Below are 16,409 nucleotides of genomic sequence, written 5' to 3'. Positions count from 1 at the left end.
ATCTTTTAATACAAAACATTTTGTTTTATGCAAAAGAATATCACCTTTAATTATCTTGCTCATTGTCACTCTGGGTAAGAATGTCTGGAAATGCCTACATTGTAACATAGCCGATCTACAAGGTAACTTACATGTTGCACCGCAATGCAATGTCAGCTTGTAGATCTGCATTTTTTTGCTGAGTGATCAGTTATTTTTGGATCCTTAAGTGGTTAAGCTTGTTTGCAATGAAAAAAGTACTTGAAAAAGCCTTGCGAAGTATTACTGGCATCTGAGCTAAAGTAGTGTTTATGAAGTTAAGTGTATTAGTGAGACACCGGATCAATAAGTGTGTTTGACAGACAGACAGATTGAGTTGGCATTGATTACTGTGTCATTGTGTGTGTGTGTGTGTGTGTGTGTGTGTGTGTGTGTGTGTGTGTGTGTGTGTGTGTGTGTGTGTGTGTGTGTGTGTGTGTGTGTGTGTGTGTGTGTGTGTGTGTGTGTGTGTGTGTGTGTGTGTGTCCGGGTCTCGGTCACCTTAATCACAACAAATATCGACTCAGCACAATCACAAAACCGCACACTTCCCTGTTCTGTCTGAGAATAGGTCCTCTGTGTGTGTGTGTGTGTGTGTGTGTGTGTGTGTGTGTGTGTGCGTGCGTGCGTGCGTGCATGTTTGTGTGTACTTGTATTACTACACTTGTGAGCACCAAATGTTCCCACAAGTATAATATATAAATAGTATATGAAAATAAATCAGCAATTTTCCTGGTCCTCAGAAGATAAATGGTTGTTTTATGGTTCAAGACGATTTGCAGAATTAGACTTACAATCATAAAAGAAATCCGGTTAGGATTAGGCATTTAGAGGTTATAGGGGTTAGGGTTGGAGTTGGGGGGTGGGTGTCTGTACCACATATTCAGAGACTGGAATCAAAATGCATGATACACAATACAAATAAATAGTGTAAACAAAATCACAGTAAAATCAAGCACAATACATCAATACATGAAGTAGGGGTGGGGGGGGGTACTACTAAACATGGGACATTTTTTCATCTATTTGGCTTATTTGTGAACGCGCAATATATGTCTCTGAACGTCAAAAAATATGATTAATTAGATCTTACTTAGCCCTTTTAGCAACTTTTAATCGGAATGTGGGTCAGATTTGGATTTTGGGGCGTTAATGATATTATTTGAAAAATCAAACTTATATTTCTTTTTGTTGACATGATGAGATAATTCTATGATCACTGATCGGGTATCAAAGTGTTGCCATTCCCACTGCTGTTTTGTTGTGTTTTGAATCACCCCAAAATCCAAATCTGACCCACTCTGATAGGGATTAACCCATTGAGACCTGGAACGCATCTGTGTCACTTTTTGATCTGAGCTAAAAAGCATTGTTTTACACTTTGGCTATTTTTGAAAAATCTGTGAAATGTGTGCAAATCTTTGAATATATATATTTTTTAAAGCGAACATTTTTTTACTCAAATCTTTGCTTCTGGGACCCCATGGAACAAAATATTTTGAGATGGGGGTCCGCGGCCAAATATATATATAATTTGACATGAAAAAGATTGAGGACCACTGACATAGAAACATACGTTTTTCAGAATACTGTTGGTATTTAGAAGACGTGTAGAATTGGCTTTAGGTCTTAAGATGCATAATGAGTACTTTTGCTTTTGGTACTTTTAAGTATATTTTAATGCCTATACTTTTGCACTTTTACTCAAGTAAATTTTGATTACCGGACAGAGTATTTCTAAATTGCAGTATTGATATTTTTACTTAAGTAAAATAATGTAGTACTTTTCCCACCACTGTAAGGGTGTGTGTGTGTGTGTGTGTGTGTGTGTGTGTGTGTGTGTGTGTGTGTGTGTGTGTGTGTGTGTGTGTGTGTGTGTGTGTGTGTGTGTGTGTGTGTGTGTGTGTGTGTGTGTGTGTGTGTGTGTGTGTGTGTGTGTGTGTGTGCGTGCGTGCGTGCGTGCGTGCGTGCGTGCGTGACCCAGAGAAGAGGAAGCTGGGTCTGTATATAAGCAGTACAAGGGGAACAGTGCAGACATTGGGTGTGAGTGACAGCTTCATCCTCCACAGAGACTACAACCTGCCTCTTCTTCAGGTGAGAAACATCCCACACACACACACACACACACACACACACACACACACACACACACACAGACAACAAGACATACTGCACCATCCATTTAACCCATTAAGACCTGAGGCAGATTCTACAAAATGTTAGCGGTTTTCTGAGAAACCTATGTTTTGTCAGTGGTTCTCAAACTTGGCAAGGATCTCCCAAAATTATATGCATTTGGCCGCCGACGCCTATCTGAAAATATTTTGTTCCAGGACACAAAGATTTGAGTTAAAAATGTTATCATTAAAAAATATATATATTCAAAGATTTGCTAAATAATATTGAGATTAAACATTTAAAAAAGCAGATCTACAAGCTCATAGTGCGGCACGAAGTGACGCGCTATGAGCTTGTATATCTGCTATTTTTTAATAGCCAAAGTATAAAATAATGTTTGAAGTGGTTCAAATCTAAAATGACAATCTTAGTGCTTTGCCATTTATTTGGAGGTCCACTTGAAATGTCCTTGTACGACCCACCAGTGGACCCCAGTCCACAGGTTGAGAAACACTGGTATGAGTGTTAATATTCAGTTGGGCTCAAACGTTAGGTTTTTTATGAGTCAGAGTTATAGTGTTCCTGTCAGAAACACTTACATCATGGCGACATCATTACGGCAGGTAGAAAATCTATATTTGTCTCACACTCACACACACACACACACGCACGCACGCGCGCGCGCGCGTACACACGTACACACACACACACACACACACACACACACACACACACACACACACACACACACACACACACACACTCACAACGCGTCGCACCGCGACACGTTGTGAGCTTGTAGATCTGCTTTTTTCAAACATTTTAGTGCTTTTACTTTTGGTACTTTAAGTACATTTTGATGCCAATACTTCTGTACTTTTACTCAAGTACATGTTTACTTCTGGACTTTTACTTGTAACAGAGTATTTCTATATTGCAGTATTGGTACTTTTACTTTTTTTTTCCACCTCTGCACACACACACACGCACGCGCGCACACACACACACACACACACACACACACACACACACACACACACACACACACACACACACACACACACACACACACACACACACACACACACACACACACACACACACACACACACACACGCACACACATTTGTATTACTATACTTGTGAGGACTTCGACCTTTTAGGACGGCAATTTTAGGAATGCAATTTCTACAATTTTGTGCTTTTTTGAACCATACTCTCTCTCTCTCTCTCTCTCTCTCTCTCTCTCTCTCTCCCCAGTTTTTCAGTGACCTTTGACCCTATACTCAAAATGCTGAAGTTTCACCGACCATCCAAGAAAGCATTCATGAAGGGGCGCTACAACCAACCGGTAATCAATCAATCTATGTATCTATGTGTCTGTCTGTCTGTCTGTCTGTCTGTCTGTCTGTCTGTCTGTCTTCTATGGATCTATAATAATAACATGTATATCTTGCAGCCTGACAGGTCCAATAAGAGTGAATTTGACCTTCCAACGTTTGAACCATATGGTGAAGGCTACGCCGAGGCCACGCCCAGAGGAGTAGCACGTGAGTGTGTGTGTGTGTGTGTGTGTGTGTGTGTGTGTGTGTGTGTGTGTGTGTGTGTGTGTATGTGTGTGTGTGCGTACGTGCGTGCGTGTGTGCGTGCGTGGCCTGATCAGCAGGGACGTGCACAGATAGACTCTAGGTGGTGCTACTGGACCTGCCCTTTGCCCTCTTGACCAGAAGTGCCCTTTTGAAAAAGGCCAGCAGGGGTCTTCAACAGGGGGTCCGGGACCCCTAGGGGGTCCTCAGAGTTACTACAGGGGGTCCGCCAAATCTTTATGTGATATGATTTTTCTTTTTACCATAACCACTCGAAACCTAGCATCCCTTTTCTGAGGAGAACTTTAGCCAAAAATAGCAGATCTACAAGCCCACTGCGAGGCGCTGTGGGCTTTTAGATCGGATATTTTTGGCAAAGAGGTATGGGTGTAGAGGGAAAAAAGACCAGACCAAGTAAACAAAAAAAAGTATAATTTACTTGAGCACCTGCCCCTCAAAATGTCTGTGCACGCCACTGCTGATCAGGCTGAAACGTTGCCCAAATGTGGACAGGTACATCATAAAATAATCATGATAATAGCTTGAATTTATATATAACAACCAACTCTTTGCCATAAGCCGGAGTCATTTCATGCAGTGGTGGGAAAAAGTACTCACATTTTGTACTTTGTACCAATACCACAATATAGAAATAATCTGTTACAAATAAAAGTCCAGTATTAAAAATGTCCTTGACTAAAAGTAGCAGAATGTCATTTCACAAGTTTCCAAATGTATAAAAACACGACGCGTCGTTCACTTTGCAGTGCCACCTTACAGGCACCTCACAGTGTGAGAGAGAGTTTTGTGCTCTCCTAAATCCACGGCAGGCTTTGAAAGTACCCACTTCAGACTATGGAAGCCGTCGAACTGGTGCGATCTGACGGCATCCTAGAATTTATAGGTAGGATGTGATGTCATGTGATGTCATGCTGTCGTGAGATTACGTCACACTGGCGTTGTCATCGTGATGTCAGATTACGTCACACCGTCACACTGGCGTCGCATACGGACAACCGACATGGCGCAGGATTCAAATTGTATATATAGATGCTTTGAAAATAGCAGATCTACAAGCTCACAAGGCGTCGCAAAGCAACGCGTTGTGAACTTGTAGATCTGCTATTTTCAAATAACCTAAGAATGCATAGGGCTGAAGTGGTTAATGCATGTTTTTTAATAATAATCAAAATCTATAAAGTAGCTAGTAACTAAAGTTGCCAAATAATTGTAGTGTGTAAAGTGACAAAGTACATTTACTCAAGTAATCTACTCAAGTACAATTTTTAGTTTTTTTTTTTACTTCACAGGAGTATTTCCAATTGTCTGTGTACTTTGACTTCTACTCCACCACATTTCAGAGACACATATTGTACTTTTACTCCACTACAATTATTTGAAAACTTTAGTTACTAGTTACTTTGTAGATTTTGATTATTATTACAAAACATGCATTTCCCACTTTAGCCCTATCAATTGCAATCAGGTGGCGAGTACGAGTGAGCCCGAATGGGACCGAGTGCAGACGACAAAAATGTAACGATCCGCCATTGTTTCTGTGGCCAGTTGCACTTTTTACTTTCGATTTTAAAACGGTCTCAAAAATACAAATTTAGAGAACCGGGAGGGGCGGGCAGTGCCACGCATGTATCCCAATAAGGCAACCTATTTTGGGCATGGCCGTCTCAAAAGTCCCGTTGCGTCACATTAGTCTGGAGGTCTGCTGATTGGCTGGAGGGGAACAACGATCATTGGCTGAAGGGGTTGTCAGTCAACGGTATTACTCCCGCCCAACTCCAGCCTACAGCCAATATTGCAGAATGGGCGATCATGCCAGACTCACTCCTGAAATCAAATGGAAATGAGATTTCCGGAGGGAGGGTTTACCAGGCTAGAGCCTATCCAGGTACTCATAGATATGTCATAGACAAAGTAGTGGGTCAAAAGGGGTCATTGAGGGGGTCCCTAGGGGTCCCCAGCAAAATGAGTTAATATATAGCATCAACATGTTTAAAGCATCAACATGTTTAACCACTTCAACCTTTATACTAGGGTTGTTCCAAAATAGCCAATCTACAAGCTCACAACTCTCGATGAGAATCGTTGTGAGCTTATAGATCAGCAATTTTTTAAATCTTGAACAAATGTGAAAATGTTTGAATAATTTAGACTTTTTCTCTCTCTCTCTCCCTCTCTCTCTCTCCCTCTATCTCTCTCCCCTCTATCTATCTATCTTTCTCTCTCTCTCTCTCTCTGTCTCTGTCTCTCTCTCTCTCTCTCTCTCTCTCTCTCTCTCTCTCTCTCTCTCTCTCTCTCTGTCTCTCTGTCTCTCTCTGTGTCTCTGTCTCTCTCTGCAGCCGCACCTCTGGATGTGTTGGGTATAGACATGTGTATGATTGAGAACAAACGTCTGCATCGCACTGATGACTATGACAACGACCTCCTGATCATCCGCCGTGGGCAGCAGTTCTACCTCCGCGTGCAGTTCACTAGACCCATAGACCAGCAGCTGGACGACTACCAGCTGGAGTTCAGGATTGGTCAGTTTGAATCAAGCTTATTGTAGTGAATCAATGTTATTGTAGTTCTGAATCAATGTTATTGTAGTTCTGAATCAAGATTAGTGTAGTTTTGAATCAAGGAATTGTAGTCCTAAATCAAGGTTATTGTAGTTCTGAATCAATATTATTTTAGTTCTGAATCAAAATTATTGTACTTTTGAATCAAGATTATTGTACTTTTGAATCAAGATTATTGTACGTTTGAATCAAGGAATTGTAGTTCTAAATCAAGGTTATTGTAGTTTTGAATCAAGACATCAACATTCAGACAATGTGTGAGCTTGCAGATCATTTTTTTTTACAGTGAACATGATCCTGTGTGTGTGTGTGTGTGTGTGTGTGTGTGTGTGTGTGTGTGTGTGTGTGTGTGTGTGTGTGTGTGTGTGTGTGTGTGTGTGTGTGTGTGTGTGCGTGCGTGCGTGCGTGCGTGCGTGCGTGCGTGCGTGCGTGCGTGCGTGCGTGCGTGCGAGTGAGTGAGTACTGTATATAGGGAACTAATTAGAGTCTCATTAAGGTACTTGACTGCATGCCATCGGGGGAGGAGTTTGATTCCTCATCATTAATTATCTTCAAACGATAATTAAAATATCTCCTCCTCACTCTCTCCTTGTGGATCAACCATGTAGAGTTTACCTGTTAAAGTAATCACCTTATAGTGGACTCCCATTCCATGTGAACCTGACAAATGCGTTGATACTCTTTTGCACCTTAAATATCATGTGTAAAACATTGATATTCGTATGCACATTGGACAATTTTCAGTACTTTTACTTCTACTCCACTACATCTCAGAGGCAAATATTGTACTTCTACTCCACTACAATTATTTGAAAACTTTAGTTACTGTTACTTTGTAGATTTTGATTATTATTACAAAACATGCATTACCCACTTTAGCCCTATATACATTTCGGCCATTTGAAAATAGCCGATCTACAAGCTCTATCTACAATGCGTCGCAATGCGACTCATTGTAGATAGAGCTTGTAGATCGGCTGGAAAAAGATAGATCGGCTGGAAAAAGTGCTCAATTTTTTTACTCAAGTAAAAGTATCAATACTGCAATGTAGAAATACTCTGTTACAAGTAAAAGTCTGGAATTGAAAATTTACTTGGGTAAAAGTACAAAAGTATTGGTATCAAAATGTACTTAAAGTACCAAAAGTAGAAAGTACTCATTCTGCAGAATGTCCCATTTCACAAGTTTTCAAATGTACACAATGTATAAAAATCTTTTGAAATCTTAGCAAATAGAAAATAGCAGATCTACAAGCTCACAATCGCGACGCATTCTGAGCTTGTGGATCTGCTATTTTCAAATGGCCAAAATGTATATAGGGCTAAAATGGGCAATGCATGTTTTGTAATAATAATCAAATTCTACAAAAAGTAACTAGTAACTAAAGTTTTCAAATAATTGTAGTGGAGTAAAAGTACAATATTTGCAGTGGAGTTAGAAGTTAGAAATTGGAAATACTCCAGTATAGCCAAAAAATACCTCAAAATTGTACTTAAGTAGTACTTGAGTAAATGTACTTAGTTACTTTACACCACTGGTTGATTGTGATTGTGATTCTGAAGGCCCCCCTATTGCTTTTCCTCTCCTCTCCTCTCCTCTCCTCTCCTCTCCTCTCCTCTCATCTCTCCCCCCCCCCCCCACGCAGGCTCCTATCCTTGGTCAGACAGGGGTGCCCTCAACCAGGTGGTTTTCGGGCCTCGGGCGGCAGATTCGGTCTGGGCGGGTGAGGTGATGGTGACAACAGAGGAGAGCCCGAACACGGTGACGCTGGGCATCATTCCGCCTGCCGACGCCATCGTGGGCAAGTACAGCATGTTCGTGGCCATCCCCACACAGCCGGGAATCGAACGCACTCGTAGAGACCCCACCAAGGACTTCTACCTGCTCTTCAACGCCTGGTGTCCTGGTGAGTTTTTACGACGTCGCCGCTGTCAGGCCGAAACCATATTCCCAGCTCACATCAGGGCTGCCCCCACCCTCACCACAGTGTTGATTTCGTCGACTAAAACTATGACGAAAAACGTTCGTCGACTACCTTTTTTTCACTGACAAAAACTAAATGTAAACTAAATAAAAACTAAGCTATGATGACTAAAACTAAGACTAAATATATTGACAATTTCGTCAACAAATAAAAACTAGACTAAAATGTTAGTGAGGAACTAGTGGAGAAGAGATGCAGTAGAACTAAAAGACAAGTCATTTTATGTTTGGTTGCGCTCTGAAAATAGCAGATCTACAAGCTCACAACGCGTCGCAGTTGTGAGCTTGTAGATCTGCTATTTTCAGCATGCAACCAAGTGTAAAATCTGCCATTACGACGCCATCATACACCGCCAAAATGCATTTTAGTCGACTAAATCAACTGTAGATTTAGTCGACTATAATCTTATGAGATTCAGTCGACTAAAAGTAGATACAAACTAAAACATTTCAGATGACTAAAATATGACTAAAACTAAATGGAATTTTATTTAAAAGACTATGACTAAAACTAAATCAAAATTTGCTGTCAAAATCAACACTGCCTCACCATGTTTAAAACCACACTCAAAATCCACCTTTTGAGACTCGCATTCCCTACATATAACCCTAACCCCTGCCCCTCCCTTTTGTTTTTGTTAACCTTTCAAAAGTATTGGTATCAAAATGTACTTAAAGTACCAAAGGTAGAAAGTACTCATTATTAAAAGCTAATTAATAAAAAAAAAGCCTTAATTTGTTATCATTGAAAACGTAAACCAAAAAGGGCTGAAGCCTTAGCTTATTGTGCCTCTTTGAATAATTATCATCGGTAAGAAAATACAACAAAACATGAAGAAAACGGACAAACAAAAAACAAAATTAAACTATAGAGAGGTCTGGACCACATGCTTTTTTTTGGGGTCTTTGATTAACGTCAATTCTTCATAAATAATTTAAATCTGTCAAAAGAAGCTGAGCGTGTGAATTCCAAATATCAAAATCTCTGTCTGTCTGTCTGTCTGTCTGTCTGTCTGTCTGTCTGTCTGTCTGTCTGTGTAGATGATCAAGTGTATTTGGATGATGAGCAAAAGAGGCATGGGTATGTAATTGAGGATGATGGAACCATCTACCAGGGCGACCCCCAGTCTGTGACTCAAAGGCCCTGGAATTATGGACAGGTACGTACGCACACACACACACACACACACACACACACACACACACACACACACACACACACACACACACACACACACACACACACACACACACACACACACACACACACACACACACACACACACACACACACACATTACATTACATTACATTACATTACAGTCATTTAGCAGACGCTTTTATCCAAAGCGACTTACAATAAGTGTATTCAACATAGGTAGGGAACGAAAACTACTAATCACCAGAAGTCTTAAGTGCATTTCCTGCAAAAAACAAGCAACCAAGAGTATACCTAGCGCTAAGGTAAAAGTGCAATATATCAGCTACCTACTTTCTTAAACAGATGAGACAAAATAGCAAAATCAAATGAGCACGAGCTCAGACAAATAAGTGTATCGACTAAACAAGATCCAATAAAACAATACAAAACTAAAACAAGAGTTCGTACAACTAGTTAACAACAAGTAGGCCAGGCAAAGAGAAAGGGTAGTGTTTCCTGAAGAGGTGGGTTTTCAGCCTGCCGCGAAAGATGGGCAGTGACTCTGCTGTCCTGACTTCAGTGGGAAGTTCATTCCACCACTGTGGGGCCAGAACAGAAAAAAGTCGTGACCGTGTCGATCGACCAGAAGGACCCCTGAGTGACGAAGCAATCAGTCGCCCCGAGGTGGCAGACCGAAGTGGTCGGGCAGGGGTGTAGGCATCAACCATAGCCCGGAGGTAGGAAGGAGCTGTTCCTTTCACTGCCCTATAGGCTAGCACCAGGGTTTTAAACTGGATCCGAGCTGCTACGGGGAGCCAGTGTAGAGAACGGAGAAGGATAGTTGTGTGGGAGAACTTGGGGCGATTGAAAACCAGACGAGCTGCAGCTTTCTGAACAAGCTCCAGAGGTCCACACGCACGCGCACGCATGCACGCACGCACGCACACACACACACACACACACACACACACAGTTCTGTGTGAGTATTTCACTTACCGCCCAAAGCACTGCATCCCTCCACTGTGGAGAGCCAGCAATTTACAATTTAGGCCAATGGTTCTCAAACTTTTCTAATTTCAAGAACCTTCTTACAGTTACAGGTCTGTAAGGGTCCATTTGGAACCCCCTCTAGGATGCCCGGGGGTCATGCTGAAAACAGCCGATCTACAAGCTCACAACACGTCGCAGCGCGACGCGTTGTGAGCTTGTAGATCTGCTATTTTCAGAGCGCAACACCCGAGCGCAACCAAACATAATATGACTTGTTGTATTTTAGTTCTACTGGACGTCTCCATTAGTCATTGCATTTTTTGTCTAGTTTTTATTTCTTGACGAAATTGGCAATATCTTTAGTCTTAGTTTTAGTCATAGCTTAGATTTTATTTAGTTCTTATTTAGTTTTCGTCAGTGAAAAAAGGTAGTCGATGAACATTTTTCGTCATAGTTTTAGTTGACAAAATCAACACTGTTTAGCAGACACTCTTAAGGTCATTACGCGAATATACGCCAAATTCGGACTCGTTCCGAATAATTAAAAGACGCTTTTTCGCCTTTCCGCTCCGTGGAAGCTTGCATTGACTTTATCAGGTTGTTTTTTTTTAAATCGCCCCCGGTGTGTAAGGAGCTTTACTCTTAGAAATTGGCACATTCAGTATACCTCCCCTCAATGAGCTGCTCAGGAGGCCGACGCTGGCCGTGGTGCTGAACTCTTTCCTCAGACCTCTGGCCGTGGTGCTGACAGTGGTGGGAAAAGTGCTCAAATGTTTTACTTAAGTAAAAGTATCAATACTGCAATGTAGAAGTACTCTGTTACAAGTAAAAGTCCAATTCAAAATGTGCTTGAGTAAAAGTACAAAAGTATTGGTATCCAAATGTACTTAAAGTACCAAAAGTAAAAGTACTAAAACGAAAATAGCAGATCTACAAGCTCACAACGCGACACATTGTGCACTTGTATCGGCTATTTTCAAATAGCCTATGTATAAAATAGGGCTTAAGTGGTTAATGTATGCTTGATTATGTAATAATTTATATCGGCAAAGTAAATAGTAACTAAACTTTTCAAATAATTGTAGTGGAGTAAAAGTACCATATTTGCCTCTGAGATATAGTGGAGTTGAAGTAAAAGTATTGAAAATACTCCAGTAAAGTAAAAATACCTCAAAATTGTACTTAAGTTCAGTACTTGAGTAAATGTACTTAGTTACTTTACACCACTGGGTGCTGAGCTCTTTCCTCAGACCTCTCCACACACACACGCACACACGCGCACACACACACACGTACACACGTACACACGCACAGACACACGCACACGCACAAACGCACATTTTTTTTTTCTGTTTATCCCTCACTCTCTTCATCTCTCATCCCCTCCTCACAATCTCTCTCTCTCTCTATCTCTCACCCCCTCCCCCCTCTCTCTCTCTCTCTCTCTCTCTCTCTCTCTCTCACTCTCTCTCTCACTCTCTCTCTCTGTCTCTCTAGTTTGATAAGGACGTGTTGGATGCTTGTATCTACATCCTGGACGAGTCTGAGATGCCGCTCGTCAACAGAGCAAGTCCAATTTTTCTGGTTCGGAGGGCCTCCGCCATGGTGAGCGAGCTCTAAAATGGTTCCTTTTCTTATGGGGGGGGGGGGGGGGGGGGGGGGGGGTGCGGGGTGCCCTGGTAGAACAACGTATTTTCCGCGGGCCAAATACATATTCATTTAGGGTTCCTTGACGTGAATATGTTTGAGAATCACTGGTTTAAAGTACCGTATGTGGTGTATAGGCCTATATTAACCACTTAAACCCCTGCATCCTTATGGTGAGGAACACTTTCGCTGGGAAATAGCCAATCGGCTATTTTCAGACAAGCCATTTAATGTGCAGCAAAATAGACAGGAGTATTGAGCCCTGAGGGACAATGGTATAGGGTTTAACCCAGGGGTGATGCAATTTTGATGATGGAGAGGGCCACTGTATTTCCACACTCACTCCAGAGGGCCACATTGCATATACTGTCGGGCATTGTCACACAAAAGTAGATCTGCTATTTTTGCTACTTTTTGAATTGGAATCCTGGTTATTTTTTCGCTATTTTTGAATTGGAATCCTGAAAAGTAACATTTTTATTCAATTTCAAATGCATTTAGTTATACTTATGTTAACTTTATGAACTTAAATACAAATGCATTGACATTAAAAAGACAATATAATTTGAATACTAGTCATTAAGCTATATAGACTGAAGTAATTAAAGCGGGTCATGTTTGCATGTTTGGAATTGTAACAGCTGAAATCAATAATACATCAGCATTCTGAATATTAATCTGCGGGCCGCATTAAGTGAAGGTAGGGGCCGCATGTGGCCCCCGGGCCGCCAGTTGCCCATGTATGGTTTAACCCATTCAATCCGGGAATGCATCTGTGTCATTTTGAGATTTCTTTGGCTGTTCAAAAATAGCAGATATACAAGCTCATAGCGCGGCACCGAGTACGGCGCAAATCTTTTAATATATATATTTTTAAAGCGAACATTTGTAACTCAAATGTTTGCTCCTGGGCCAACATATTTTGAGATGGGGGGTCCTACATATATATATACATATATATATACATATATATATACATATATATATACATATATATATATATATATATATATATATATATATATATATATATATATATATTCTTTTTTTTTCCCTATTCAAAGATTTGCACAAGCTTGTAGATCTGCTCAAAACATAGCAGATCAAACAAACTCATGAGCTTGTATGCTATTTTTGAATAGCCATAGACATCTTAAAATGACACTCATGACAACATGACAATCAGATGCATTCCCGGTCTTAATGGATTTACGTGGTTAAGTGTAATGTGTGTGTGTGTGTGTGTGTGTGTGTGTGTGTGTGTGTGTGTGTGTGTGTGTGTGTGTGTGTGTGTGTGTGTGTGTGTGTGTGTGTGTGTGTGTGTGTGTGTGTGTGTGTGTGTGTGTAACCATGCAGCTGAACAGTCAGGACGACGACGGGGTGCTGGTGGGGAACTGGAGTGACGACTACTCCCTGGGAACAGCTCCCACTCTGTGGACCGGCAGCGTGCAGATCCTTGTGGACTACTACAAAGCGGAAGGAGTTCCCATCTCCTTCGCCCAGTGCTGGGTGTTCGCCGCGGTCCTCAACACCGGTGAGTCAATAACACACACACACACACACACACACACACACACACACACACACACACACACACACACACACACACACACACACACACACACACACACACACACACACACACACACACAGTGGTTCTTTTTTTGTTCAATCAAACGCATTTCTGATCGCAGACACGTTGCTCACACTCATCTGCCATCACGTGTTCTCTCCCTTTCTCTGTCTGTCTGTCTGTCTGTCTCTCTCTCCGTCTTCATGTATTTGTACATCCAGTGCTGCGTTGTCTGGGCATTCCATCCCGAGTGGTGACTAACTTCAGCTCAGCCCATGACAACACTGGCAACCTGAAGACCGACCTCATCTTCCACTCTGACGGATCCCCTGATAAAGAGAGGACCAAAGACTCCATCTGGTTGGTTCACACAACTGTCAATCATGTCTGTTCTCTGACCAGTGGTCAGTTTGTCTGTAAAGTTAAACTATTGATGATTTCCCTGCGGTGGTGGTACTACTACTAATACTACTACTACTCAGAATCTGAATCAGTTTCATTTGACACATCACAATTTTACAGGTGTAAGGTTTTTGTGTGTACACTCCATTGTTTTGTAGTGTTCTGTGAGAAGAGAGAGGACGGAGGAAGAGAGAGCAAAGGGAAAGAAATAGAAAACAGGTTAAATAAAACAAATGAATACATACAGTATATAAAGATAGCGTAGGTGAAAGCTGGTATAGTATACATAATATTTCGGAACGTTAGCATCATACTGTATGCACTGCAGGTGTGTAAATGTTCTTTTAGAAACATTAGCATTATGCAGGTGTGCATTATCTTTGAAACACTGGCATCAAATGCAGGTGTATACATGCTCTTTTAGAAACACTGGCACCATATACAGGCAGTGGTGGACAGTAACAGAGTAAATGTACTTGAGTACTGTACTTAAGTACAGTACTTGAGGATCTGTACTTTACTTGAGTATTAGATTTTTTTATACTTATTACTCTTACTTGAGTACATTTCCAAGACAAATATTTTACTTTTACTCGAGTACATTTCTAGGAAGGCTGTAAAGTATTGAGTACTTTTATTGTTTTTCTTCTTCCCTAAAATGCAATTGGACACACTTCTGCTCTCACACTAGCCGTGTTTCTGGCTTCCCCCTCCGCTCGCCTCTTCGTTACATCTTGTATGGGTGTATAGGAGTAAAAGTACTGTATTTAGTTCTGGTTCCTCAGTCATGTCTATGTTTTTATAGGTGTTTCTGCAGGCTTTGTATAACGTAGTGGTTCTACAAGCAAGTACATCAGTGCATGCAGTGCAGGTGGTTTCAGAGAGTTACTTCTCTGAAACAAGTGTTACAAGGTCTTATGAATTCATTGTGAAAACATTACAGCAATTCATTGATATAAAAATTCAGAAACATACTTTTACTTTCACTTGTACTTCAAGTATTTTTCAAAGCATTTACTTTTACTTGTACTTAAAGTATTTTTCAAAGCATGTACTTTTGAATACCTGAGTATATTTAAAAGCAATTACTTTTTTACTCTTACTTGAGTAACATTTTGACTGCGCTACTTTTACGTGTCCTGTAGTAAATTTGACCAGGAGTATCTGTACTCTTACTCAAGTACTGGGGTCGAGTACTTCGTCCACCTCTGTATGCAGGTACAGTATGTAGGCTACATGTTAATTAGAAACATAGGTGCAACAGTAGACAGGTTTGTGCAGCATGTACGACAACAACTACTGCTACTACTGCTACTACTACGTTTACTAATAATATTACTGCCTAGCAATGTTGATTTTGACAGCAAATTTTGATTTAGTTTTAGTCATAGTCTTTTGAATAGAATTCCATTTAATTTTAGTCACATTTTAGTCATCTGAAATGTTTTAGTTTTTGTGAAGTTTTAGTCGACTAAATACCATAAGATTATAGTCGACTAAATCTACAGTTGATTTAATCAACTAAAATGTATTTTGGCGGTGCCTTGATGGCGTCGTAATAGCTGATATTACACCTGGTTGGATGCTGAAAATAGCCGATCTACTAGCTCACAACGCGTCGCAGCGCGATGCGTTGTGAGCTTGTAGATCGGCTATTTTCAGAGAACAAGCAAGCATAAAATAACATGTCTTAGTTTTACTGGATCTCCTCTCCACTAGTCCCTCACTAACATTTTAGTCTAGTTTTTATTTGTTGATGAAATTGTCAATATATGTCGTCTTAGTTTTAGTCATCATAGCTTAGTTTTTATTTCGTTTTTGTCAGTGAAAAAAGGTAGTCGACAAACATTTTTCATCTTACTTTTAGTCGACGAAATCAACATTGCTGCCTAATGCCTACTACTATGAATAACGATGTTGATGTGACTGATGTGTGTTCCACAGGAACTATCACTGTTGGAATGAGGCGTGGATGCTCAGACCAGACCTGGGTTCCGAACTAGGACTGGGAGGCTGGCAGGCCGTGGATGCTACACCACAGGAAACCAGCGACGGTATACCACCATTACTTCATACAGGAGCTCAATTCAATTCAATTCAATTAAACAAACGTTATTAAGTGTGCCTGCCATGTAATGGCAAAACACTTATTGTAATTCGCCATACTTAATATTTATTTATTTATTCTTCCCGCAAAATTTCGATTGACCACTCCTGCCGCACGGTTTACACTACCCCGGCAATATAGACATCAAAACGTGCGGCTTGGCCGGGAATAGTGTGCTCGGAAGTTTCTTGCCGTTACGTGTTACCGTAATTCGCAAAAGGATACAGTACGTAAAAACGACGTGGCCTAAATGCTACTCATTCG

The 16,409-nt window shown here is 40.9% G+C and overlaps 1 protein-coding gene across 1 annotated transcript in view; it reads left to right on the top strand.

Moving 5' to 3' along the window:
* The first annotated feature begins 3,639 nt into the window (after positions 1-3,639).
* The window catches only part of LOC311049828 (coagulation factor XIII A chain-like), a 21,777-nt gene continuing 9,007 nt past the window's right edge, over positions 3,640-16,409 (top strand). The window contains exons 1-8 of the mRNA XM_084063698.1: positions 3,640-3,686; positions 6,080-6,262; positions 7,948-8,208; positions 9,327-9,445; positions 11,914-12,021; positions 13,420-13,597; positions 13,858-13,996; positions 15,983-16,092. Coding sequence (XP_083919824.1) covers positions 6,109-6,262; positions 7,948-8,208; positions 9,327-9,445; positions 11,914-12,021; positions 13,420-13,597; positions 13,858-13,996; positions 15,983-16,092 — 1,069 coding nt within the window. The 5' untranslated portion in view covers positions 3,640-3,686; positions 6,080-6,108. The remainder of the gene's footprint in view (positions 3,687-6,079; positions 6,263-7,947; positions 8,209-9,326; positions 9,446-11,913; positions 12,022-13,419; positions 13,598-13,857; positions 13,997-15,982; positions 16,093-16,409) is intronic.

Source organism: Gymnoscopelus microlampas (genome assembly GCF_963454915.1).
Source record: "Gymnoscopelus microlampas genome assembly, chromosome: 8".
Classification (NCBI taxonomy): Eukaryota; Metazoa; Chordata; class Actinopteri; order Myctophiformes; family Myctophidae; genus Gymnoscopelus; species Gymnoscopelus microlampas.
The sequence above is the reverse complement of the archived record's forward strand: the minus strand, read 5'-3'. Positions and strand labels throughout refer to the sequence as shown.